The sequence below is a fragment of the Pygocentrus nattereri genome, chromosome 3, assembly GCF_015220715.1.
Source record: "Pygocentrus nattereri isolate fPygNat1 chromosome 3, fPygNat1.pri, whole genome shotgun sequence".
Classification (NCBI taxonomy): Eukaryota; Metazoa; Chordata; class Actinopteri; order Characiformes; family Serrasalmidae; genus Pygocentrus; species Pygocentrus nattereri.
This window is the reverse complement of record NC_051213.1, coordinates 38,937,792-38,962,717: the sequence shown is the minus strand read 5'-3', so window position 1 is coordinate 38,962,717 and position 24,926 is coordinate 38,937,792. Positions and strand designations below refer to the sequence as shown.

The 24,926-nt window shown below is 38.9% G+C and overlaps 1 protein-coding gene across 6 annotated transcripts in view; it reads right to left on the bottom strand.

Moving 5' to 3' along the window:
- st18 (ST18 C2H2C-type zinc finger transcription factor) overlaps positions 1–24,548 on the bottom strand; it is a 75,361-nt gene extending 50,813 nt beyond the window's left edge. For 3 of the 6 annotated variants that reach the window (XM_017723287.2, XM_017723289.2, XM_017723288.2), the window contains exons 1-2: positions 24,416–24,548; positions 23,112–23,271 (exon numbers count right to left, since the gene is read on the bottom strand). In XM_017723287.2, coding sequence (XP_017578776.1) covers positions 23,112–23,271; positions 24,416–24,454 — 199 coding nt within the window. In that variant the 5' untranslated portion in view covers positions 24,455–24,548. Of the gene's footprint in view, positions 1–4,154; positions 4,425–23,111; positions 23,272–24,415 lie in introns of those variants that run through there. The other 3 variants (XM_037537351.1, XM_037537347.1, XM_037537349.1) reach the window with 3 other exon arrangements.
- Positions 24,549–24,926: the final 378 nt, after the last annotated feature.

Below are 24,926 nucleotides of genomic sequence, written 5' to 3'. Positions count from 1 at the left end.
ACTATACCACATGGTGACCCCCAAGGTATGACCTCTGAAGGACTTTTTAATTGCATAAGAAACAAACTGAGAAAAAAAGACTTAAAAAAGTGAACATACTAATGCAAAAGGATGTAAATAATATATGTAAATAACTATCTAAAGAAATTTCAAAATTAAAAACAATTGAATAGCAATTGTAGTCTTTCATTTGAAATATAAAAAAGTGTCTTAGAGACATTTAAAAATTGTATCATAAGCACTTACACTGTAAGGGATTATTACTGGAAAAATATGGACCAAAATCCAAAAGCGAGCCAATGCATGCAACCAACCAACCAACCAACCATCCAACCAACCAACCAACCAACCAACCAACCAACCAAATAAATAAATAAATAAATCCCAATAAATCTATCTTTAATCGATCTATCTTTAAATTCCAAATTTTATGAAGTGTTATTTATCAAGTGTTCTGTAAATGCAAAACCTGTTAAAACTTTCCACGGCTTTTAAAAGTCCTTTAAAAGATCACACTCTGTGGTTGGGAAAGGCAGATAGTATCAGGAATATCAGGCCTAAATCACAAATCCAGATGACAAGAAATCGGTGGACATTTTCTGATAAAGTTATTTGCTCTGATTTCTTGTCTTTGCTCTCTGATGCTAGTTTTTTGGTCTTGTGCTTCTTCACTAAATGAATTACCGTGAGTTCTCATAGCAATGACAGCTGTCTGTAAGCATCAGGGACGTGTCCATTGGCCAACTTGACCCTTGTTAGGAAAAACAAAACACGTGCGCACACACGCGCACCCAAACACAAAAGGATCCTGAAGCCGGGGACTTGCCTAGCGAGGTCACTGGAGATTTTCCAGACAACCACAATCCGGAGGAGGGGGTGGACGGGTTTTGGTGGGGGGGTGGAGAGGAGAGGGGGGGGGGGGGGGAGGCAGAAGAATAAAAAGGACAGGCTCAGAATCTCATTTTACCAGACCGCACACAATCTGGGCTCCCACAGAACTATCTCTGCCTGACCGCTTTCTATTTATCCCTTATCAGTGTTTACCAACCGCTACTTTTCTTTCATTCCCACTGTGAGGCCGTTCTCTTACTATCAGTCAACAGCTGACACCATGGAACTGCCTCAAAGCCAAGAGGAAGGGATCAAAACTGAACCAAAGCTGTTTAAACAATACAACAGAGGAAATAAATTCATAAATCCTAATTCTTCCCAACCCACAAGGGTGCAGGCAGATCCTTTATAGTTAGGCCAACAAACAAAACCACAGCCAATGAGGTAACATTTACAATCAAGGTAAAAGGCTCAAATATATTCGGGTGGGGGGCAGCGGAAGGGAAAAAAGTCCATGTAATTTTAATTACAAAACGTGGCTTCCTGCTTTCTCATGTCATTGAAAATAAAACTTCTATTTTTTTAATTTATTTAATTAAATGTAATTTTTTTTCAACAGGGCTGCCTGTTTGTGTTTGGATGGTGTCTGAATTGGCGTTCAGACACGATTTAGTCACATGATTCACTTCATGAGGTTGGACTTTGATGCACCTTCACACCAATGCATTTTTTGATTTAACTCCCCCTGCTGCCCCCCATCACCCCCCCAAAAGAAAAATCTTTTAGTGATATAGGAGCCTGTAACATGAACGTATTAGACTGCGAGTGGCATGAAGTATCCTGCTCATTCTTGGCAGAAACCATTTCAAAGCAAATCTAAATCCTACAGACATTGCATTACAGCTTTTAAAGCTGTTTGTGAGGTATGTCTTGAATCATAACAACGAAACATCTGTGTATTTTTTTTACTTTTACGCTACCTACAGTATACAGTCTATACTTCAAATTTAAATGGTCCTGAAAACAAGCAAAATACGAAATACGAAGTATTCGCAGCAGCCTTTCTGCCGTGGTCCGATTTCAATTCCATTTCTCAATCGCAGTCTCCCAGCCCTGTTTTTCTGGACTACTGTTCAAAAGTTAAGTAATTAATTACATTTATCCTTTCACCAGCTGCTCCGTGGCAGATGGAACATTTCTGAAACCTTGTTGAATTAAATCCACATAATTCATTTTCCTGGATTAACTAAGTGAAGTTTGTGCATGAGTGAGGGGAAAAAACAGGTAACAAGATAGGCTACATGGATACACAATTAAGCAGCAAATGTTTTTGAGTCTTTGCTGCTGATACGTTCTGGAACATGGTTAATGAATGCAGCAGAGTTCATGTGCTGGTTAAAAGAGCTGGATAATGTTATGTATGACATTTGTGACATGGATTCATCAGGAAATGGAGGAGAACGTCTGAAAAAAAGAAAAAGAAGCTCTTGTTGAACCGTCTTATCGTATGGTTTCTGCCAAGCACATTGGGTCAACAGGTCATGAAAGAATAAAAAAATGACATCATATTCTTAAATTGAAACTCGTCAGCTAGGCCAAAGTCACAAACTGGTGAAGGTCTTTGCCTGTCTGCTACTGTTTCAGATTTGTTCCACACTCAGCTTAACTCTTTTCAAATAGCACCATGGACAGTTCCTACAGCTTCACTCCAGACAAGCAGCAAGAAGCAGCTTGAATTAGTATAGAAATGAGTTAGTAGAGTTATTAGAAGCTTTGCAAGGTTACTAGACCTAAAACAAGACCTGAGATAAACTCATGCTTAAACTCTTTTATCAAGTCTGTGCCCATGAAGGCCCATGAAGCCTGTGCTAATAAAATGAATGCACTGTATCTCCTAAGCATGTGATGCTCCACAGAGACAAGCAGTTACAGTTCTCGCATTTTACTGCATATTAATAATACATTATGCAAATATGTATTGCATAATAACTAAATACAAATGTTAGTAATACACAGAATGCAGATTAAAACATTAACCAGTCAATGAACTGGGACAGACTTGCTAATTTTCTTGTTTATGTATTTATTTACATATTTATTTATTTTTTGAGACAGCTTATTTATGGTCAGGCCTTAGCTATTTTACTATTAACAAGCAGCACATATAACAATATTATTTTTTGGAGAATTATTAAATACAAATGTGGGTCAGTTTAAGTACATGAAAATCTACTGCCTTAACAACAAAGTTAACAATACATCTAAATGTCAATTACAGCATCGTACCTTTATAAAACTACATCATGTACGGTGGAAAATCACAACAGAATGAATTGTTTCGGTGTCACTTACACTGATCTCAGAATACTATGTAATCTAGAACCTGCCGTTCAGAGACATTTTAGCAAATGAACATTCTCAATTATGGTTGGAAAGTCTGGAGTATGAAGTAGTTCAGTGTCTCTGAACGAGTTTGAAAACAGTCACAATTGTCTTCCTCTTAAACAAAAAAGCAATACAGAATAAAATCAAAATAAAAGTAATGTAGTTTGCTATAGAAATGGTCATCAAGCTGCATTCAGAAGTCAAATCAAAAATGAGAATGGCAAAACCAGTGCAATCAAAGTGCCTCCATTGCAAGTGGAAGGGTTGAAAGTGTATAAAGAGTCCACGGGCTACGGCTGTGTGTGTACAGCTGTCTCGCTGAAAAGCCCCCCTGAGCAACCTGTCCAAGCTTTGTGCTAACACACAATGCTAACATGTGTCGGGCTAAGACAAGCTTAGACCCCCGCCACTAAAGCTGTGAGTTTAATTTAGGAAGACGACATCTAATGTTATCTGAACGATCAAAAATAGGTCACTCTTCTTGAAAAAAAAAGCTATTTAATCTCTTCATGGGCTGAAACCTGGAGAGAGGACGGCTGCAAAAAACCCCTAAAACTGCAAAACTATCCCACTCACCCTTAACAAAACAACTAACAGCACATTCGTCAGGACATCTTACCAAAATAAAAAAGGTTTAACACTATATTGACACAAGTCCAGGCAAAACGTAATGAATGGAAAAGGAGACAACTTTTTTGTTGTCCTGTAGACTTTCTAATTTACATTATCTTGTGTTCAGACACTTTTCAAGCTTTGGAAAAGTAGGAAAGCACAAAACAGACTGGCAACTTTTTTACAGCAGCTATGCTATGATTTTATGTAAACTTTACAGGATAGTAAAATAAATATGTTCTTTTCCGTCTGTCCAGACTGCATGGACGACAGAAAGTGACCGCGCTATTGTGTTAAGAATATGAAAAGAGCCAGAAAACACACACCTACTTTCCGCGGCTGTTGGAAGTTGGAGTGGGCTGGTGGTCCCCTGGCCGGCGTGATGCTGCTGTAGCAATGCGTGCGGAGGCTGTAGCGTTTTTGAAAGGTAAAGTCCCCAGGAATATGACACAGTGTGTGTGTGACAGCCCGGCGATAAGCACCTGCGCTCCACTCCGGCTTCCACGTCACACCCTCCCTATTCACCAGCCTTCAATATGATGCACATTTGCACATCAACAGCAGCAGCAGCCCTCCACCACTCCCGCCACACACACACATACACACACACACTCTCTCCTCACACCACTCCCACATCCGCAAAACATACAAACCGGCCCACGGAGGGGAGGAACAGACGCCCGTTTTTTTTCCTCTCTCTCTCTAACTCTCTCTCTGTGTCCCTCACTCTCCACATTTACACTGATTTATTTTGCTTGTTTCCTGTGTGTGTGTGTGTGTGTGTGTGTGTGTGTGTGTGTGCGCGCAAAAAAACTTTCACTCACATTGTTGTCATGGTGTTTGGGCATATGCCCTTCCAATATCCCCCCTTACCCCCACCTCCCCACCCCCCAATATTCACCCCGCCTCCCCATATCAGTCACGATGCAAATGAGACGGAATGTCACTCCTCGGCAGCAGATGGCCAGGGATGATAACAATGGCTCAACAGACCAGTTTCAATGTCTGCCACTTTATTGCCACGGAAACAACAAGCGCGAGCAGACGTAATGAAAGCTCTGCCACGTAGCTGCCTTCTCTTTAAATCCTACCGCTCCACAATGTTTGTCTTTTAATTGTGTTGCTTGTCTTATCGTACTTTTAGCATATTATAAGATTATTGCTTTGCTTTTTTATTGATTTGCAGTATATTTAATTGTGTTTAGAAAACAGAGCTTAGTTACGGAGAGGACTGAGAGATGAAGCCGTGATGTCGCTGGGTGACTAAGAAAGACTGCTGCCCCAGTAATTATTAGAGTAATTAGGTGTAATTCCTCCCTGTAGACTTCCACACAGCCTCTGCTACATCACAGGCCATGCAGACGGGCCCATATATGGAAGTGTGTGTGTGTTTGTGTATATGTGTGTGTGTGTGTGTGTGTGTGTGTGTGAGTGACAGGGGGGTTGCAGGGCATCACACATGGAGTGTGTGACAAAGGCCTTGATCGTACTGACGTCACCATGGCCCTGAAGCCTGCTGATTTTTATAAATACACATAAACACACAGAGGTTCACTTTCATGCAGTGCCAGAACATGAGGTCAGACATATGTCCCATATGTATTTTATATATATATATATATATATGTCAGTACCTGTTTGTAATAATAACATTATATATCACTATCAGAACAAAACTTTATATCTCCAATTTTGTCATTTTTATTTATTTATTTCTTTTACATTGATATAAAAATGCCACCAGCTGTTTATATTGTGTCAACAAGTCATAATCAATCAACCAATAGACATAGTTCAAAATAGAAAAAGATCTTGTTACATTTACTTACACAGATACAAAGTTAAGAAATGTTTTTCATTTTCCTGTAACCTTTTTGGGATATGAAGTTTTGTTCTGACAATATGTAAGTACTTGAAGACAATACTGTTCTATGTGCATGTTATGTACACATATATATGTAAACACCTAAACATAATAATAATGTGCTATGTGTATTGTACGTAAGTACCTATATGTAACAGTAATGTGTGCTATGTGTATTGCATGCAGTACTGTGTGAAAGTGAAGACATTAATACTAGAATAAATACAAATTAATATAAAAAGTTGTGATTTTATTTATGTTATTGTGTAACCATCTCCTCCATGCCCATTATTAACTGTAATTATTATCCAGTATCTGGTTTGGCTAATAAATGCTTTATTAAATTATATCAGCTGTATTCTGTAATGATAGGTTTGAACAAACCTATGATTAACTAACTACCATAATGTAATGGTATAAATATATATATATATATATATATATATATATATATTTATACCATTACATTATGGTATACACACACACACACACACACACACACACACACACATACACACAACGTATTGTATCACAGTAATATGCCTAAAACGCATTATATATATTTAACTACCAATACATAATAATATGTCCAATGTGCACATATTATGTATTTGTCACACACATATTGTTGCTGTCAGAAACAAAACTTTCTATCACCAGTACGGTAATTTAATTGGAGAAATATTTTTATAATTTGATATAAACTCGTTTAACAAAGTTTTAAGTAGCTTTAGACCACTTCTAGTGGCCAATTCACCATGAATTTTATTCACACAAATAAGCAACAAAGGATATAAAGTAATAATACGTTCCATATGTACTCTATAAATGTGCATATACCTATGTGTAATAAGAATTTTCAGTAAAACTTTACTGAAGGGCAGCATTCCTAGGAATATATCACACCTATAAAAGCCTTTCATGACAACTGACATAAACCTACATAAACTCTTTCTGTCTTATTCCGTTGTTCTGACAAGCCTTGGTTGTCATAAAACTTTTTGTTGCCCTTTTTTCTGTCATTTCACCGCAGCCAGTGTTAAGGACTATTTTGTTGCTAATGATACTACAGGTTAGTCCTGTTTTTCCTGTGTTGCTACAAAGTCAGGACATTTTTGGTTTGAAAAATGTATGAAAACAAGCTCACACATAAAAAAAATATGTGCGCGGCCTTTAACAAGAGCAAACAGTGTGTGAGCGTTTAACAAACAGAGGCCAGATTAGAATGACAAAGAGTGCCACACTTCTGGGAGGAGTCGAGCAACGAGTGGAGGGAGGGCCAGGGGTGTTTGTATGTGTGTGTGTGTGTGTGTGTGTGTTAGAGGGGGCAGGGGGTGCTGCTAGCCAAGTCCTCAAAATGAGTCAAAATGCATGAGGGGTGTCTAGCTGTAAGATACTCCCAACTGATGTGTGTGTGTGTGTATGTGTGTGTGTGTGTGTGTGTGTGTGTGTGTGTGTGTATGGGGGGGGGTGGGGGAGGGGGGGGGTTGCTACCTCCTTTCTCCATGCAAAAAAAGCTCCTATCTGGTTGCCGTTTTGTTCTTGTCTCCTGAGAATAAGATATAAGCACAACGCTGAGTAGTTTTTCATCAAAGCCTCGCTTGGCTTTTCAGCAACAGAAGGCCAAGCTGCTGCTTAAGGTTTTGGCTGTTGATCTCATCTGAGATTTCATTTAAAAGTCTAATTTCACAACAGATTTCTGTAGGTTTGTCACTTATAAAGTACATACATGAGAGGCGACAGATTTGTTGGCTTCTGAATATTCTTACGAAATAAAACTAAGTGCTTGTTTTTTTTATTCTTTTTTATTTAATCCCAACTACATGAGTGAGGCACTATGATCTTATCAAATGGAAAATGTTCTCTTTGAGCTACCCCCACATGCATAATTTTACTTTACATGTGTTAAGCCAAGATGCTGTTGACTTTGTGTAACAAACTACTGTAAGACAACCGTGAACAGAAGACAAAAAATAAATAAAACCTTTCAAAAAGGGATCAACTTCTAAACAACAATCATGATCAAATTTAAAATTGCATTAGATGTACAACAACAGCAATCTTTCGTATTATCTTCAGGCCATATGCTCTCTGCCATCCCTGGAACGCAATCCATTACGACAGGACAAGCCGCAACTGTTTCTGGATGTTCGATTTGGGGTTTTACAAAGGGAAAAAAATCCAACAATAGCGAATATTAGAGGTAGAATGAAAGCAAAAGTGGGCGAGATGAAATGACATGTCAAACAAAGGTCCACGTTTTCCAAAGAATATGGCGTGTTTGCAGAAAAAAAAATGTTTGATTGCATTTATAAAAGTATCACAGCAGGTCACACGTAATGTCTAAAAGCTTTTTGCATTAGTCTGCCAATTATGTAAGCAAAGTTAAATGTCCCTGCACCCCATTGTTTATGTGCCTTTGTCAAACCTACACATATCATATCAAATGACTCCGGTTACATACTTTAGATATAAGTGCTTGCACAGTGTTTTCCACGGCAGATCAAAGACTGTTTCCAGCCATTTTGAATGCTCAACTCTAGCTAATCCAACATGTGCTGAGACCATTCTCAAATCTGTGAGGACAATGTGAAGCACTATATTTATGTTTGCAACCAACTCAACTCCTCGCCACTTGCAAGGACTGTATCTTTTCAAACCACATGTAGCAAAGTAAAAAAAAACACTGTGATGTTCAAAAGAGTGGGGCCAAAATTGCCAACGCAGAGGCTCCATGGTTGTAGCTTTGCCACAACAAGCCTTGGTTAGCTCCAGTGCAAGCAAATTGCCTTAACAAGCCACGTAATAAGTAGAATGGTCTCCATCTGTGTCCACTAATAGCGTTTCGAATGGTTTAAATGCACCTGTGACAGAAGATAACACCTGTCTGAGCAGGGTCTTTCCTTTAGGGAGTGAGTGCACGCTAAACAATGAAAATACAGGAGATACAAGAAATAACTGCCACTGCCACTGTTTGCCATGTTCTTTCTCCACTTAACCCATCAGGGTTGGGAACCAATGAATTTAATATAATGCCTTTCAGGATAAAGTGGGCCCCTTGAACATTTTGTGTAAATAGTACTTGTGTACAGATCTATAGTACTTACATCGGTGACATATTTGCTCATCATTTTTTAGTGACCACTGACATCAATTTTGTTTATATAGTGTGTTTTTCACAATAAACATTGTCAAAAATCAGCTTTTCCAGAAATGTGGGCTTAGACCCTGAAGACCATTAAGGGTGACCGTAGCAGGAAAAATGCCCTAAGAGCACAAGGAAGAAAAACACCAAGAAGTACCCAGACTCAAAAGTAGAACACATCCTCCTCTGGTCAACACTGGGTCATCAATGTCAGGTCACCACGCAACATATCTCAAATCTGCCAACTGGCAAAACGTCTCAATTTTTTTTACTCCCTTAAATTCTCAGAGTTTTCACATCCTTTCACACAAGACTACCTGTTCAGTAAATATGTGGGAAATACACAAACTGGGTAGGTTATTAAGTAATTTGTGTGTGGAATGGAAGCCTGGACCCACAATGTAAATGTTTTCCTTTGAAATGCTACAGTGTAAGTACATGTGTAGGATTCACAAAATTGCATAATTTTGGTGTCACATTTTTCAACACCCGTCCCTGAAACTAAGCTAAGGAAACCCCTCAAAGCACTGCAATGAATCAGAGCAGCCAGTCATTCTTTCTGCTTTTACTACTAACGTGACCCATTTCAGACTGAGGTATATCAGATGCATGCAATAATGTTTGGCTATGAAACTGAACCAACCTCAAACAAATGACTTAATATTAAACAATGAAAGAATCACTCAGTTTACATATGCAGCATCCCTTCATGGAAAAAAAAGATGCAAATCCATGGAAATAAGATACTTCTTACATATTCAAACATAAACATCAGGCCTTCAATGCAACAGAAAATACAGATGTCTTGCCAACATAAAGCTGACATGTTTGAGATGTACAATGTATACACAAGCCCAGTGCATTTTTAGGTAATCAGGATATTTAATCGGTCTATGCGCCATAAAAATGTATGTTTTTACACTAAGGAAATCGGCAGATTATTGCCAGACATGACTGTTTACAGTGATCATGTGGTAAAGTCTCTGTCAAATAGAATCTAGTAAAATCTATTAAAATTTAGAAAAAAATTCAACATCCTAAGGTTAATCTGTTATACAGAAAACAATCAAACTGATTTTCAATTTTTTTTAAGGCCTCAACGAAACGTAAAGCAAAAGCGTATCTAGTCCACGGACGTGCATCACAAGCACTTCATGAAGATCCACTTGTATGGTGGCATCGTTACAAGGAAGGTGCATTGCTGGAGCACATTTCATTTTCGGACTCTCTTCAAAATCTCTTTTGACAATCCTTAGCCTGATTCTTGCATGGTGGGATTGGCCTTTAAAACTAGAGTGCCACAATGCCTTGGTTTGTCAGCACTATTCAGCGGCACCCTTGAGAGTACAAATAACTCACTTATTAATGTGGATGACAATGTTTTGATTGCATCCAATACACCACACTGAATCAGCATGCAAATGCCCTTTCAGCAAAACAAAGACATTGATTATGAGGTAAGTTTCTTCAGCACAAGTAGCCTGCTTGGAGTGATTAATGGCCCTCCGCCATTGATTTCCTTTTGTTTAGATCTTTGCTAACTTTTCAGGAGATACAATTATAATTTGCTCGCTAACAATAACTCCAATCTAAGGCACTCAAACATAAACCTTAATAAGGTCTTCTGTATGATTTGTCCTTTGAATGGCAAAATGAATTCACTGGGAAAAAGAGAAAGAAAATGGGGGAAAAGGTCAGTCTCTAAACAGTGTTGATTTGTTTATTTCAAAGTCGCTCCCACAACACAACAAAACAGGATGTGCCAAAGATTTATGTCATAGAGGAGCGTAAAGACGAGCTCTTCTCTGAAGCCACTGAGGTGGCTTCAGATAATGCGCATGGAATTATGAGGGGACAAGTTCAGACTTTTAAGCTTCGGGTGAGGGATCCTATCACACGCAAGCTATTTAACTGACATAACCTGCCAAAGCCTCTCCCTCCAGCCTTCATATATATCAAAGAAAGGGCGCCAGATATTGCAACCCATTCGTTTAGATCTTCCATTGTCTCATTTTTTGCTAGAACATCACAAAAGGCATGAGATACATCAGAGTTTTGGCAGTACAATGTTCTATTAGCATTTGCAAGTCAAATGCCTGTGTTCCGTCAAAGTACTCCATCAAAGAGCATTTGCATCATTCGTCAGATTTAACACTTTGAAAAGTTGCCCCCCAGATCCTGACTCTTTCTGACTCGCATCATCTCTTCGAGATAGTGATAATACGATTTCAGTGCCTCTCTCACTCTCTCTCTCTCTTTTTTTTTTTGCTGTTGAGAAACAAACTGGATTATGAGCAGATCACTACATAAACAGCTTTCTAAAAGGAGCCAGCTATTTTAAAAGAGGCTGAGGAAATGCAAAGAAGGATTTAAATTTTAATTTGAATTTATTCCAGCAAGTGAAAGGTTCTTTTGAGAGAGGATTTCAGCAAAGATGATGGTATTTAAAAGTGATAAACAAGCATCTAAACCTCCAGTAAAATGCAGACATTTCTGCTTCTTTCTAGTATACAGGAAGAACAGGGCTTGCTATGGCCACATCTAGAGAGGAACAGCGGCATCAGCTTGAATATCTCAGGACAGATGATAACATCTTTAGCGTTAAAGTGGTTAAGAGCTGGTTCCGAAATCCCGATTCGCAGTAGCAGTTTCTGAAAGAGCTTCACAATAAAGCCGCAGTAGATGGCGTAAACAGGTTAAGAAATTAGAACTCATTTGCACTAGTTATGTGCTTAATCAAGAGTGCACGGATTATGCACATCAGGGTTTTAAATCAATTACTGAACAGAAAGATGTGCTTCCCACTCTCTGTAAAGTCATCTTCAAACGTATTCAGCATACTCTTGCAGCAGCTGGGGTGTGTGTGTTTGTGTGTGTGTGTGTGTGTGTGTGTGTGTGTGTGTGTGTGTGTGTGTGTGTGTGTGTGTGTGTGTTTTTCAATGAGCTTTATCCTTTGGTTTTTTTGGGGTTGGAACTGTTGACAGTGAGTACGTGGGCACAGGCAAGTAACTGTCTATGACAACTTAGTGTTCCTAAACAAGGCGATAATCCTGTGGAGAAATAACAAAGAACTAGCAAACAAACACTCACATAATCGCGTACCTGACAAGCCACACTTTTGCTACTTTGGAAACTTTGGAAACTTTTCTGTTTTTTTTCTTCATTGGTCACAAGTGTCTCAAGTGTCCTAAATTGGGAGTTAAGCAGTGGTTGCACCATTCCAAAGAACACATGCCTCACAAACAAAGACAAAGAGTTACATCATGCCGTTGCACGGTTAATCCGATCAAGGCCAGTCTTTATGCCTTCGCTATCTGCAGCGAACGCTGGCGAAAGTGCCAAGTAAACCATTTAACAAGAGTCTCAGAGAATGATCACAGAACCAGTACCGGATACGATTTCACACTGACGAATGGCTCAATCGCAGCTCCCAAACAGGCTTAGGGCTGCAGGAACACTTATAGGGCTTCCACTTCCTCCCTCTGCACATAAACTAGGCTCACAAAAAGAAGAAGGAAATAAACTTTCAACCGATCTTGCAGGAGCTGTGTTTGAACTGGTTCGGCAGCATTGACATAAGACGCTGCCAGAAAGTACCTGCAGCATCCCGTCATCACTTGATCTAAGGTTCATCTAAAGCAATGATAATATATATGGTTCTTTCTACCCAACTGGTTCAAAGTCAAAGAGTTGAAAACATGTTCTGGACATAATAATTTTGCTTTAAATGGCCCTATACCTTAATTGTCTTTATTTAGTGACTGTTTTGATAGTAAACATTTTTGTTAATTTTGAACAGAACCACATACCAGGACATGACTAGCAAACAGTTTTGAACATTTATACATACAGTAAATCATTGTGTTTCATTAAAACACAAAAAAAAATATTTAATTGCAAAAACATGTATTTCAGTAGTGATTCAGCCATTTAAACTTTAAAACAATTGAATCTAATGGTTCACCATTTGGCCATGAGGGACAGGGATGCAGTCTCACTTTCTACTCTAACATGCAGCGGTGTGGCTAAAGGCCAAAGGCTCCACCTATGGACTAAAACTCATTGTCTTTCGGCAGTCATGTGAAAAAATGAGGTAATAAATCAAAAAGATTTTTTTAAAACAACAGAAAGAAATACAAAAAAAAAACTTTTTCACAAGCTTGTTTAGGGTTAGACAGCACCCTGAAAATGCTTGTTTGTACATATTTATATCTTTATTATTATTTATAAGGAGCTTACAATGGTAATAAACAATTTAAACTCATCCACATGTGATCTTTACCCTGATTCTACTTCTTTTCTTATGATGTTTTTTTGATTATGTTCAAAGTGATGTTGTAACTATTGTAAAACTGCCTTGGTGAAGCCTCTGCTGAAAAAGAGTAGCATGGATCCTTCTGTACTAAATCAATTTAGACCCATTTCAAACCTTCCTTTTTAAAGTAAAGTCCTAGAAAAAGTTGTTTTCAAACAACTGAATGCATGTCTAATTTTGAACTACTTATGGTTCAGCGCTGATGCACAACATCCTTCTATTCTGGTCTTACTTGGTTTTAGTGCAGGTTTTGAAACCATTGATATCAAGATTTTAATCCACCATCTTGAATATGGGTTGGCCTTTCATATTTAGTTAATAGACAGTTCACGGTTCCATAGGGAACATATTCATCAAAAATAATAAAAAAAATTCTTGTGGAGTCCCACAAGGTTCAGTTTTAGGGCCTTAGCTCTCCTAGAGCTAGTTACCTCTAGGTAATACTTAAACATAAATTTTCATAGCTATGCAGACACAATTCCATATTTCCATTCCTCCTGATAACCAAGACTCTGCAGACAGGCATATCAGCTGTGTGTCAGATATTTCTCAGTGGATTATGCAAAAAGTTAATAAGACAAAATGCAACTATACATTCCAAACAGCAGTCAACTAGGTGACGCGTGTTTATTTGTGATAGTTAAAAGAATATTCTAAACATAAATAAAAAGTATGGCAACACTTTATTTGAAGGTTACCTACATAAGGGCTTCATAATGCATTCATAAACATTGAATAATGTGTTTATGAAGCACTACTTGAACATTTATTAAGTGCTTATGCCAGTACTCGCAACAAGACATAAGATGTTTTATGAAATAAATGACATTGTACTGACATAATATGAATAAGCGTTGAACATATTTACAGCACTAAACATATTTAAAACATAACTATTTATGTCAGCATTCTCAAGATGACATTGTATTGATATCAGCTGAAATATGCATGGAAACCACCCCCTCTTCTCTCCATGATGCAATTTTATATCACATCAGAATGTAGATTATGACAGAGAACAAAAAAGGGACAAATACATAAAGGTTGTTTTTTGATGTTTGTGTATGAAGTATTGCTTTTGTTTCATGTCATTCATTTTCTCTCTTAAACCACATGTATGAAGTCTTGGTCTTGCAGTAGTGTCACCAGGACAGTGCTTACCTGTTAAGAAGTATGTTTGTCAGCTTCATGAAGGAATTTGATACCCTTAAACTAAAGGGGTAACACATTTTCCATTCATGGTGACATGGTGAGTTGGAGAATGAAGATAATATTAAAATGAAGGTAAAAAAAGATAATAAATGGAATGCTACAACTTTATAGCAAACACACAAAGGTGTTATGAATGGAAAATGTATTACCACTTTAGTTTGAGGGCCTAAAAATCATTCATAAAACTGATATGTATTGTTCATAAATAGCCATCTGTCTTATAAACTCTGCTTGTGGGAATCATGCTTCATAACAGTGTTATAAATGAAGCAAATATCCATCAAATTGTCGACAACTCATACAAAATGCGACAGCACAAATCCTAAGAAAAAACAAAAAGGAAAAAAAGAGAGATAATTTCACATTTTAAAACTGGCTGCCTGTATCTTTCAGGGTAGATTTAAAGATGTGCAACTACTTTTTAATGCTCTTAATGACCTAGCATCTTCTTACATCATAGAATGTCTGTCTGTTTATATTCCAGTACGTGATCTTAGATCTGTAGTTACTGGCTTTCTGCAAATACCTTCTGTAAAATACAGAACTCTTTCAGCTATTATGCTTCTAAACTGTAGAAATCAATTCCACCTTCGATTAGACAGTCAAGCTCCATGCACACTTTTAAGAAACATTTAAAAACATATCTCTTTAATTCAGCATTTAAAGGCAAAGGCACCTACTCATACAGTTAATGAGACAAAAAGCAACTGGGCATTCCAAACAGCAGTCCACTAGGTGATGTTTATTTGCGATAGTTTAAAGAGGATTCTGGACATAAATAAAAAGGTATTTTGTTAGTAGCTTTCTGTTAGAGCAACTGTTTCATTTTTAAGTGGGTATGCATAGTAGAAATATTGTGTTGTGTTTCAGCAAGTATTAGCATGAAATGCTTGAGCATTTGAGTCCAGTCCAGTCTCAGTCTCAAAACTATAAAATTAACATTCTTGGTCTCAACATTATTTTGACTCAGTTTTGTCTTGATCTTGGGGTAATGTGGTAACCAAAATCTTTTATGTCTGAACATTACTGAAAATGGACAATACCATTAGACAGAATAAACCACTCCTTTCTCTATATGTTTAAATAGAATCTGTTCGTTGTTGAGGGTCTAATTGATCCAATTAATACACAGGCCAAATAATAATAATATTTGTTAATTGATGTTCATTGGTTCCAAAATTCAGACATTCCCTGAAAGAACATTAGAATATTATTACTATATTTTCATTTAATAATGAAAATGAATGTATGGTGTTTGGTTTATATTCACTTGACTTGAGTTGGTAGTTTCTGAATATGTTTCATCATTAGCTTCCAATGCTAAAAGTGCAAAGTTGGACTAAGACTATAACATTGTCATGTAATATTTGGCAAATATATATATACACATATGAAATCTAGTGAGATCCAGTTTTTAATCCATAGGGTTTAATATGATGTTGGCCCATGCTTTGCAGCTATAACAGCTTAAACTTTTCTGGCAAGGCTTTCAACAAGGTTTATGAAAGTGTTTATGGGAATTTTTGACCATTCTTCCAGAAGCACATTTTTGAGGTCAGATGCTGATGTTGGATGAGAAGGCCTGGCTCGCAGTCTCCGCTCTAATTCATCCCAAAGGTATTCTTTTGGGTTGAGGTCCAGACTCTGTACAGGCCAGTCAAGTTCTTCCTCACCAAACTAGCTCACCAGTGTCTTTATGCACCTTGCTTTGTGTACTGGTGAACAGTCATGTTGGAACAGGAAGGGGCCATCCCCAAACTGTTCCCACAAAGTTAGTAGCATGAAATTGTCCAAAATCTCTTGGTCTAATGAAACGTTAAGAGTTCCTTTAACTGGAACTAATTACTGAAAAATAACACCACACCATAATCCCCCCTCCACCAAACTTTACAATTGGCAGTCTGACAAGTACCGTTTCCTGGCAAGTGCCAAGCACAAACTCATCCATCGGATTGCTAGACGGCAAAAGCGTGATTAGTCACTCCAGAGAACATGTCTCCACTGCTCTAGATCCCAGTGGCGTTGTGCTTTACACCACTGCATTTGATGCTTTGCATTGTGCTTGGTGATGTAAGGCTTGAATGCAGCTGCTCAGCCATGGAAACCCATTCCATGAAGCTCTCTATGCGCTTCTTCAGCTAATCTTAAGGTCAAATGAAGTTTGGGGGTCTGTAGCGATTGACTCTGTAGAAAGTTGCCGACCTCTGCGCACTATGCGGTTCAGCATCTGTTGTCATTTTACATGGCCTACCACTTCATGGCTGAGTTACTGTCATTCCTAATCGCTTCCACTTTATTATAATACCACTGACAGTTGACTGTGGAATATTTAGTAGCGAGGAAATTTCATGAATGGACTTGTTGCACAGGTGGCATCCTATCATGGTACCATGCTGGAATTCACTGAGCTCCAGAGAGCGACCAATTCTTTTCACAAATATTTGCAGTCTGCATGCCTATGTGCTTGGTTTTATACACCTGTGGCCAAGGAAGTGAATGGAATGCCTGAATTCAATGATGTGAATGGGTGAGTGAATACCTTTGCCAATATAGTGTATAAGCAATGATAATAAGCATACAATGATCTACAGACAAATATTTTTATATTCAGAATAAATTTCAATCTGGTCTCAACCTTGTGACGCCATTCTTGGTTTTTGTCTCAACTCACACCTGACATGTCCAGGTCTTGGTCTTGACCTGGGGCTCACCTCTAGTGGTCTTGACTACAACACTAGCATATACTATACTAAGATAGTTACAACTCACACTGCTATCCATGCTTCCATGCTCTGGTTTTATCAGTCTGGCAAGAAAAAAATCATCTCCCAAGCTAAGTCATCCTAAGCAAGTACTTGCCTGGTAACTGTGAACAATAAGTTAATAAAATCACTATCATAAGTGTGTTTAGAGTCAACAGGTTCTCAGTTCTTATACATAGTACAAGGGAATTCATTGCAATTTAGGGTAATCTAGGGTAATCAACTATATGATATAGATGCAACACATAAGGATTACTTAATAATGCCATGCTGTTCCTTGAAATCAAATCTAAGTCATTGATGGAGAAAGCATGTCCGTATTTCCTATTGATGGAGAAAGTATATCTATTGGAACCCTCGTATCTCCTATTGGAACCTTGTTTTTTGGCAATAACCTCAACAATTTCTCTCAACTGTAAGGCAGCATCCCATCCACAATGGAAAGATCAGTGTTAGTCATTTGGACACACTGACTCATTTTCCATGCATAGAAAAATATTCTCAGCAAGGAAGACGACTGAAAATCCCTGAGAAATAAGTGAACTGTTCCTTTACATAGCAAAACAGTTTTGTTCTGCTCTTGTTGTACTCCATTCTTTTCCTCAATTTCTGCCAGGCTTCTATTTCTTCTATTCTCCTGACTGTAGTGAACAGTAGGTAATGCAAGGTTATGGCACAGACTGCAGCATTGTCTCCTGGGGACAGGCAGTTTCAATAGGCTCAGAAAGGCAATCCAAAAGGTGCAGATGACAATGCCTTTGATGTTATTTATGCAGAGCAGATAGCCAGGCATGGAAACAGGCCTCTCCGGAGCTGTAGCACACCTTGGAGAAATGGACAAACCGGGTGACCCACTGCAAACACTCCTTTGGCACAAGTTGGGAAACGGGGCCAAGACAGTGACTCACACAAGGACACCAGAGGTGAACAAATGCCCAAGCACAGAAAACTCTTACCTAAAGGTAAAAAATAAATATACATTAAGTTAAAAGATAATACTTTTTTGTTGGTGATAACCAGGAAGACACAATATATGTAAATTTATGCATTATACATTTCATTGACATCTTCATGAGGATTACTGGGCTGCTTTTCCAGCTGGAGGTTAAGCACAAGAAAGGACATACAGTATACACTATATCGCCAAAAGTATTGACTCACCTATCCAAATCAATGATTTCAGGTGTTCCAATCACTTCCATGGCCACAGGTGTATAAAACCAAGCACCTAGGCATGCAGACTGCTTCTACAAACATTTGTGAAAGAATGGGTTCAGGAGTTTCAGGAGTTCTGTGAATTCCAGCGTGGTACCGTGATAGGATGCCACCTGTGCAACAAGTCCAATCATGAAATTTCCTCGCTACTAAATATTCCACAGTCAACTGCAAGTGGTATTATAATAAGGTGGAAGTGATTGGGAACGACAGTCACAAAGTGGTAGGCCGTGGTAGGCCACGTAAAATGACAGAGCAGGGTCAGCGGATACTGAAGCGCATTAGTCCACAACTTTCTGCAGAGTCAATCACTACAGACCTCCAAACTTGTGTTTCCATGGCTGAGCAGCTGCATCCAAGCCTTATATCACCAAGCGCAATGCAAAGCATCGAATGCAGTGGTATAAAGTGCCGCTACTGGACTCTAGAGCAGTGCAGATTTGTTCTCTGGAGTGATAAATCACACTTCTCCAAGTGGCAATCCGATGGATGAGTCTGGGTTTGGTGGTTTCCAGGAGAACGGTACTTGTCTGACTGCATTGTGCCAAGTGTAAAGTTTGGGGGATTATTGTGTGGGGTTATTTTTCAGAGTTGGGCTCAGCCCCTTAGGTCCAGTGAAAGGAACTCTTAATGCTTCAGCAGACCAAGAGATTTTGCACAATTTCATGCTCCCAACTTTGTGGGAACAGTTTGGGGATGGCCCCTTCCTGTTACAACATGACTGTGCACCAGTGCCAGGTCAGTGTCTGACCTCAAAAATGCGCTTCTGGAAGAATGGTCAAAAATTCCCATAAACATTTTCATAAACCTTGTTGAAAGCCTTGCCAGAAAAGATCAAGCTGTTATAGTTGCAAAGGGTGGGCCAACATCATATTAAACCCTATGGATTAAGAAAAGGATGTCACTCAAGTTCATATGTGTGTAAAGGCAGACGAGCAAATACTTGTAGGGTGTAGGTGAAACCACACTAAAAGGCCTAGGTTTACAGTGCATTTGGAAAGGCTAATGTGTAAACCTCGGAAGCTGGAAGTCAGACATCATAAAAACTCAAGAATGACATCTATCTCTATACATACCTATACAGGCATCCTTGGACTTTTTTTGCATTAATCACTTATTCCCTTAATAGCGTTTTTATTCTCTTTTTAGTTTTTTGCAAAGTTTTAGCTTTGCCCAAATTAAGGAATGCACTGGTAAAAATATAAAAATTATTAGCAGGCACTACTCATCAACCTTTACTTACCACCCTCACCCATTTTTTCAGGGAAAAGAAAGCAGCAGGGATGAGAAAAACAAGGAAAGAAATGAAGAAAGAAAGGATTATGAAATGTGGTCCTTCATGTGATTGCTATTTAAGTTAGATTTTAGACACATCTCAGCTCTCACCATCTAGTAGAATTTGTAGAAAAGCAAAGTACTCTTTCAAAGCTTGACATATTTGTAGAAATCTATGTTTAGATCCTCTAAATGTGTATTTGATTTCTTTTTCTAGCTTTATCTTTAATCCACCTTTCAAAGGATGAAGAGACCTGACGTTTCCAATTGAGCAAAATGAGTTGTCTTGCTAGGAGGGAAGAAAAACCTATGGCTTTGTGAACGGTGTTTGGCAAGGATATGCCCACTGACAGTCCAAAAAGAGCACAGACAGGATTTGAGGCTATATTGATATAGAACAAAAAACTAAAAGCTTTGAACATTTTAGAGTCATCTGTAGAGGCAAGATGTGTGATGTCCTGTGATGGGTCTACATCACCACTTTGTATATCTACAGTACTGTGCAAAGGTCAGAGCCATAAAGTACATGAAGTACAAATTTTTCAGAAGATATTTCAGAGGACAAAAAGTGAAGGGGAAAGTCAAAGGAAAAAAAGTGGAAAAAACAGGAGTTTCCAAAACTGGAGATCAAAAATGAGGCTCCTAACAACCATGCGACTGACTAAAACTGCCAACATCAGATAAACAGCAGAGGTGGGAACAAGTCACGAAGCTGCAAGTAATAAGTAAGTCTCAAGTCTTGACACTCAAGTCCCAAGTCAAGTCCCAAGTGTCACGATTGGCCCCTCCCAGTCCTGTCCATGTGCTCGTGTTGTTTACTTCCCAGTCCTGTCCATGTGATTCTGTTTTGGTTTTCAGTCCTGCCCTCTTGTTTCATGGCTCCACCCCTGATTGTTTCCACCTGTTTCCCAGGTATTTAACATCAGTCTGCATTCTTCAGCTAATTTAAGGCCATTTCAACAGTGAATACCAAAAATGATGGTAACAGTAGTATAGCCTTTTAACGACAGCATGTTAGTAGTGTATGGCTATATATACTCTTAAAACTGTTGCATTAAAAAACAACACATTCTGGCTTTAATATAATATAATATATAACCTTAATAGCTTAGCACTAAAACTATTTCAGCAAACTAAAAAAACAATACCTAGTTTAAATTAAATTTAGGCAACAACAAATAACAAAACAACTGAACAAAGTTTACAGAAAAGCTGCATTTGGCAATCAGGCGCTGGATTACTGATGCACCATTATAAGTGAAATGGCAAAAAACCTGGCACATAAATGTCAAACTCAGCCTCTTTTACCTGCAGATGCAAATCCTTATTTTGCTACCATGAAAAAATTGGTCAGTTTGCCTGGTAAGTTTCTCCAGTAAGAGCACTGAGCACTTATTGATGCTTCACTTGTTTCTCACTTATGGAAGCGAACATGAACTGTAAATGCTTCACTTGTCTTCCAAAATAATAAGAGCATAAACACAGTAACAGACGTTTGATGACACTGCTGTATATCACATTTATGGCAGGAAATGGATTCATTAATACGAAAAATAAGTGGCTGGGTAGAGTGTCGTCTGCGGTCAGACACCTCTCTACATTTCTTCCAGATCGATCTCGAGTCTTTCCAAATAATAAAACTGAAGTCTAAGTCAAAGTCAGAGTCACTGGCATTTGAGTCAAAGTCGAGCTGCAAAAGTCTTTCTCGATTTTATCGAGTCGAGTTTCACGTCATCAAATTCGTGACTCCACAGCACACCAACCCGTGAGTCCACACCTATGAAAAACAGTACTTAAAGCTTTTAGCTTTGAGAGAAAGCTTCACTCTTGCTTCAGAGTTTAAAATGTCCACAGGTTCCTGTTCATTACTCCACTGATAGAAGGCAACTTAATGCTATGGGACTAAAAGGATGTGTAGCTGTTAAGAAGCTGTTAATGAGAAAAAAAATTGAAAAAAGAATATTTGCAAATCAAATAACAAAGCTGCTGCTTTTTTCAATGCACTGGCAACATCAGTGCCCAGACATCAAAGTCACTGAATTTGTTTGTGATTACTTGGTCCATGAGAAAAGCAGAAAATGCAACCAACTTTGAAGATATTGAAAAATCTTCCTGCTGATTTCTTTGAAAAACTGAAGCTAAGTGAAATGAATGGAAGCTGTAGTGAAGGCAAGAGGTGGACACATTGAAAGCTGAAAGCTTTATTTTGGAGGCTTCTGTGTCATTTTCTGTAAACATTGTTTCTATGTTTTCTGCATTTATCCCTGAAGCTGAAAAATGAACAACTGAAAACTTTTGCACATTACTGTAGATAATGTGTGCATTAGTCCTAACTATTTTTCACTGTTTATTTGATCTATACCAGACTGATGTAGGGCTTATGTCGTGTCATGTTGTAGTAAGAGTGTTTGGCGGGAGGTAAATCGGGTAACCAGACAAAACGTCTTAATACATGCTGTTTAAAGAAATCGGTTTTGGCAAAATGTGCTTGTGAGGTAGTTATGAGAAAGGCAGAAACTTTTCTTTAAAGAAGGAGTTTGTAACAGAATTTGAACGCTGTCAATGAACCTTATGAAAGACCCATTTAATTATGGTCAAGACCCAATCAATTATGATTTTGCCAACAAGAATAATTCTATGCATTGCTTCTGTGTATGAAAAGTCATGGCTGAGCTCATACATGAGCAGCTAGTTAGAGAATGCAGGGACCTACTCAGCTTCCAGTCATTTTCAAGTGATGAACTGGTGACAAAGCTCATGAAATGAAGAGACTATTCAAAGTACTATACAGGCTAAGACACTGCCCTGACAGTACAGATGTGTCCTGGCTTCACATGAAGTACATGCTCATAAATAAGGTGATATTTTCAACCCAAAACAAACCTGCTCACCACCACAATGATAGCTAACACATGTGCATTCATATTATTTGGTCGATTTGCTGATGCAGTTGGTCTTAATGCCGGATAAAATGCTCTGTAATTATTGTCCTCGGCACCAGGCTGAGACAAATAAAAGTTACATTGGAGCTGAATTAGCATGTGAATGGGGCTTATAGGAGCATGCTCAGTAAAGCGCTCCACCTGGCTCCAAACAAACGTCCTTGTCACAAAGTCCACCCACCGCACTGGCTTCGGCTAAAAGGCCTCCTAGGGGACTTCAGTGACCATTCACTCCGTTCTCTCTTTTCCCAAGCACCTGTGACTGTTTTTTTGTTTTTCCATTTTTTTCCCGCTTTGTCTTTCTCTCTCTCTCACTCGTTCTTTTTTTTTGGCAGGGTTCTATCATTAGGGAAACACTTTCTTTCAAAAGGAATTCTCACCACTAACAATGCTGTTTGTGTGTTTACCGGGGGAGATAGGCCTCATAATGCATCCAAAAAAAAAGTCATGGTTAATAACACGGACGACCAGTGAGACGGGAAAAAAAAAACACACTGCAAGTTTAGTGCGACGGCAGGAGGAAGAAAGAGAGGCTGAGGTGGTCGTTTCTTGCCTTTTTTGGGTGACTCACAGGTGCTGCTGGAACAGCTTGCCTCTTCAGTGCCTTCTGAAGGCTCATCCGGCTTCTCCATGGTCCTGGACCTCTGAGAGCTGCTTTGCCATTTTCCAAAGGACTTTGCCACAATCGCTTTGTCCGCCGCTTTCATTGTGTTCTGTAAAACACATTTGCAGCATGACTCTCCAGGTTTATCCCTCTTGTGAGCCATCTACCCCCTTCACTCGCTGCTGCCACTAAACCTACGCTCATCTCGCCAACAGAAAGTAATGCACACACACACACATTCACATACACACACATACACACTTGGCTTTCTTAACAAAATTTCTTTCCCTCTTTCTACAGCACATTTTTCATTGAGTTTTTCCCCTCACATTGTCTTAACTGACAGACACTCTGTTGTTAACTGTTGGGTGAACACAGTTTACCCCAAATTTGGGCAGCAAGAAAGAGAGAGAGAGAGAGAGAGAGAGAGAGAGAGAGAGAGAGAGAGAGAGAGAAAGCCAATAAATATGCAGATTAAAAAGTAAACATTCAGAAAGAAGAGCAAAAAAACAACAACCACATTTTCATATTTAATCCAACTTAGCAGAAACAAAAATAACACATTATGCCCTAATTGGGTGCCGTGCAGTCCACAAATACTATTACAAGGCCGATCAGGATTAGCGGTGCTACATACCTAGTTATCTATTTCTGAGTGCCAAGACTGCGAGCAGTGGGCAACTAAATTTCAAAAGCTGGCAAATCCAGTTGTCTCCTAAATACAGAAAGTACTTAAATCCGGAGCTAACACAAGAGAAAGAAGGATAAAGGATGCTCTGCATATCACCAAAAAGCTTGTGCACTTTGCAGAATCACTGGCTAGGTTAAACAAATATGCTAAGCAGAGATCAAAACAATCCTTTGATCTGCAGCCTAGTTTCCAGCGCTGTGGCTCGGCTCCTGTTGTAAATAACTTGTATAAATCTGTACCATTTGCCTTCAGGTAATATCAAAAGTGCCAGGGATTCACAGGGAAATGCTTCTCTCTGCCATTAGAAAAATAGATCAGATAAAAATCCACATTTATTATTTACTTCCTAACATTTTCTGGGCCGCAGAACGGCGGGAGAATTTGGATGCTGTAGAAAACCGCTTTTGACTCCTATAGAAAACTACTATTTGAATACTGACAGCACTGGATACATACTACATGGTACCTTTGCCTAGAAACCTGTCTATACTCAAAACATTTTTGCATTTTTCTGACCACAAAAAAAACAAATAAACAAAAAACAAACAAACATAGTGAATACCTCCAGCATCCCTGTCAGGTCCGGTGCCGTGAAAAACATTGTGGAACTTGGTACAAAAGAGGCTTGAGGAATCCAACGGTAGAAAAGCTATGCAACTTGCTGACTAACTTTGCCCTGTGTTTTGATGGTGGACACAAAGGAAAACGCTGTTCATTCAAAACAAGGCAGGCAGCGCGGGGAACAGAGGGGGCCGTGTCCCAGGCTGCCGTCAGTGCCCTGTTTGACAGTGCAGAGGCCACAGCCCACGCTGGCACAGCGTGACACGGAGCTCGCACCGCCAACAGAACAACTTTTGTGCCCCCGGGAGTCATCTTTTAGGAGAAAGTTTCTGCTCTTTTTTCCCCCCTAACTTCCACAGTCGCGCTTTTGATTCCAACAGCTGGCCAGGGTGCGGAACTCAGCCCCCCTGTTTCCGTTCTGTGTGTGTGAGGGATAGAGAAGGTCTGTGTTAAGTAAAGTCTAAAGTTTGCAATATACCTCAAATAATTTTAGACTCTAGAGATTCCTAATG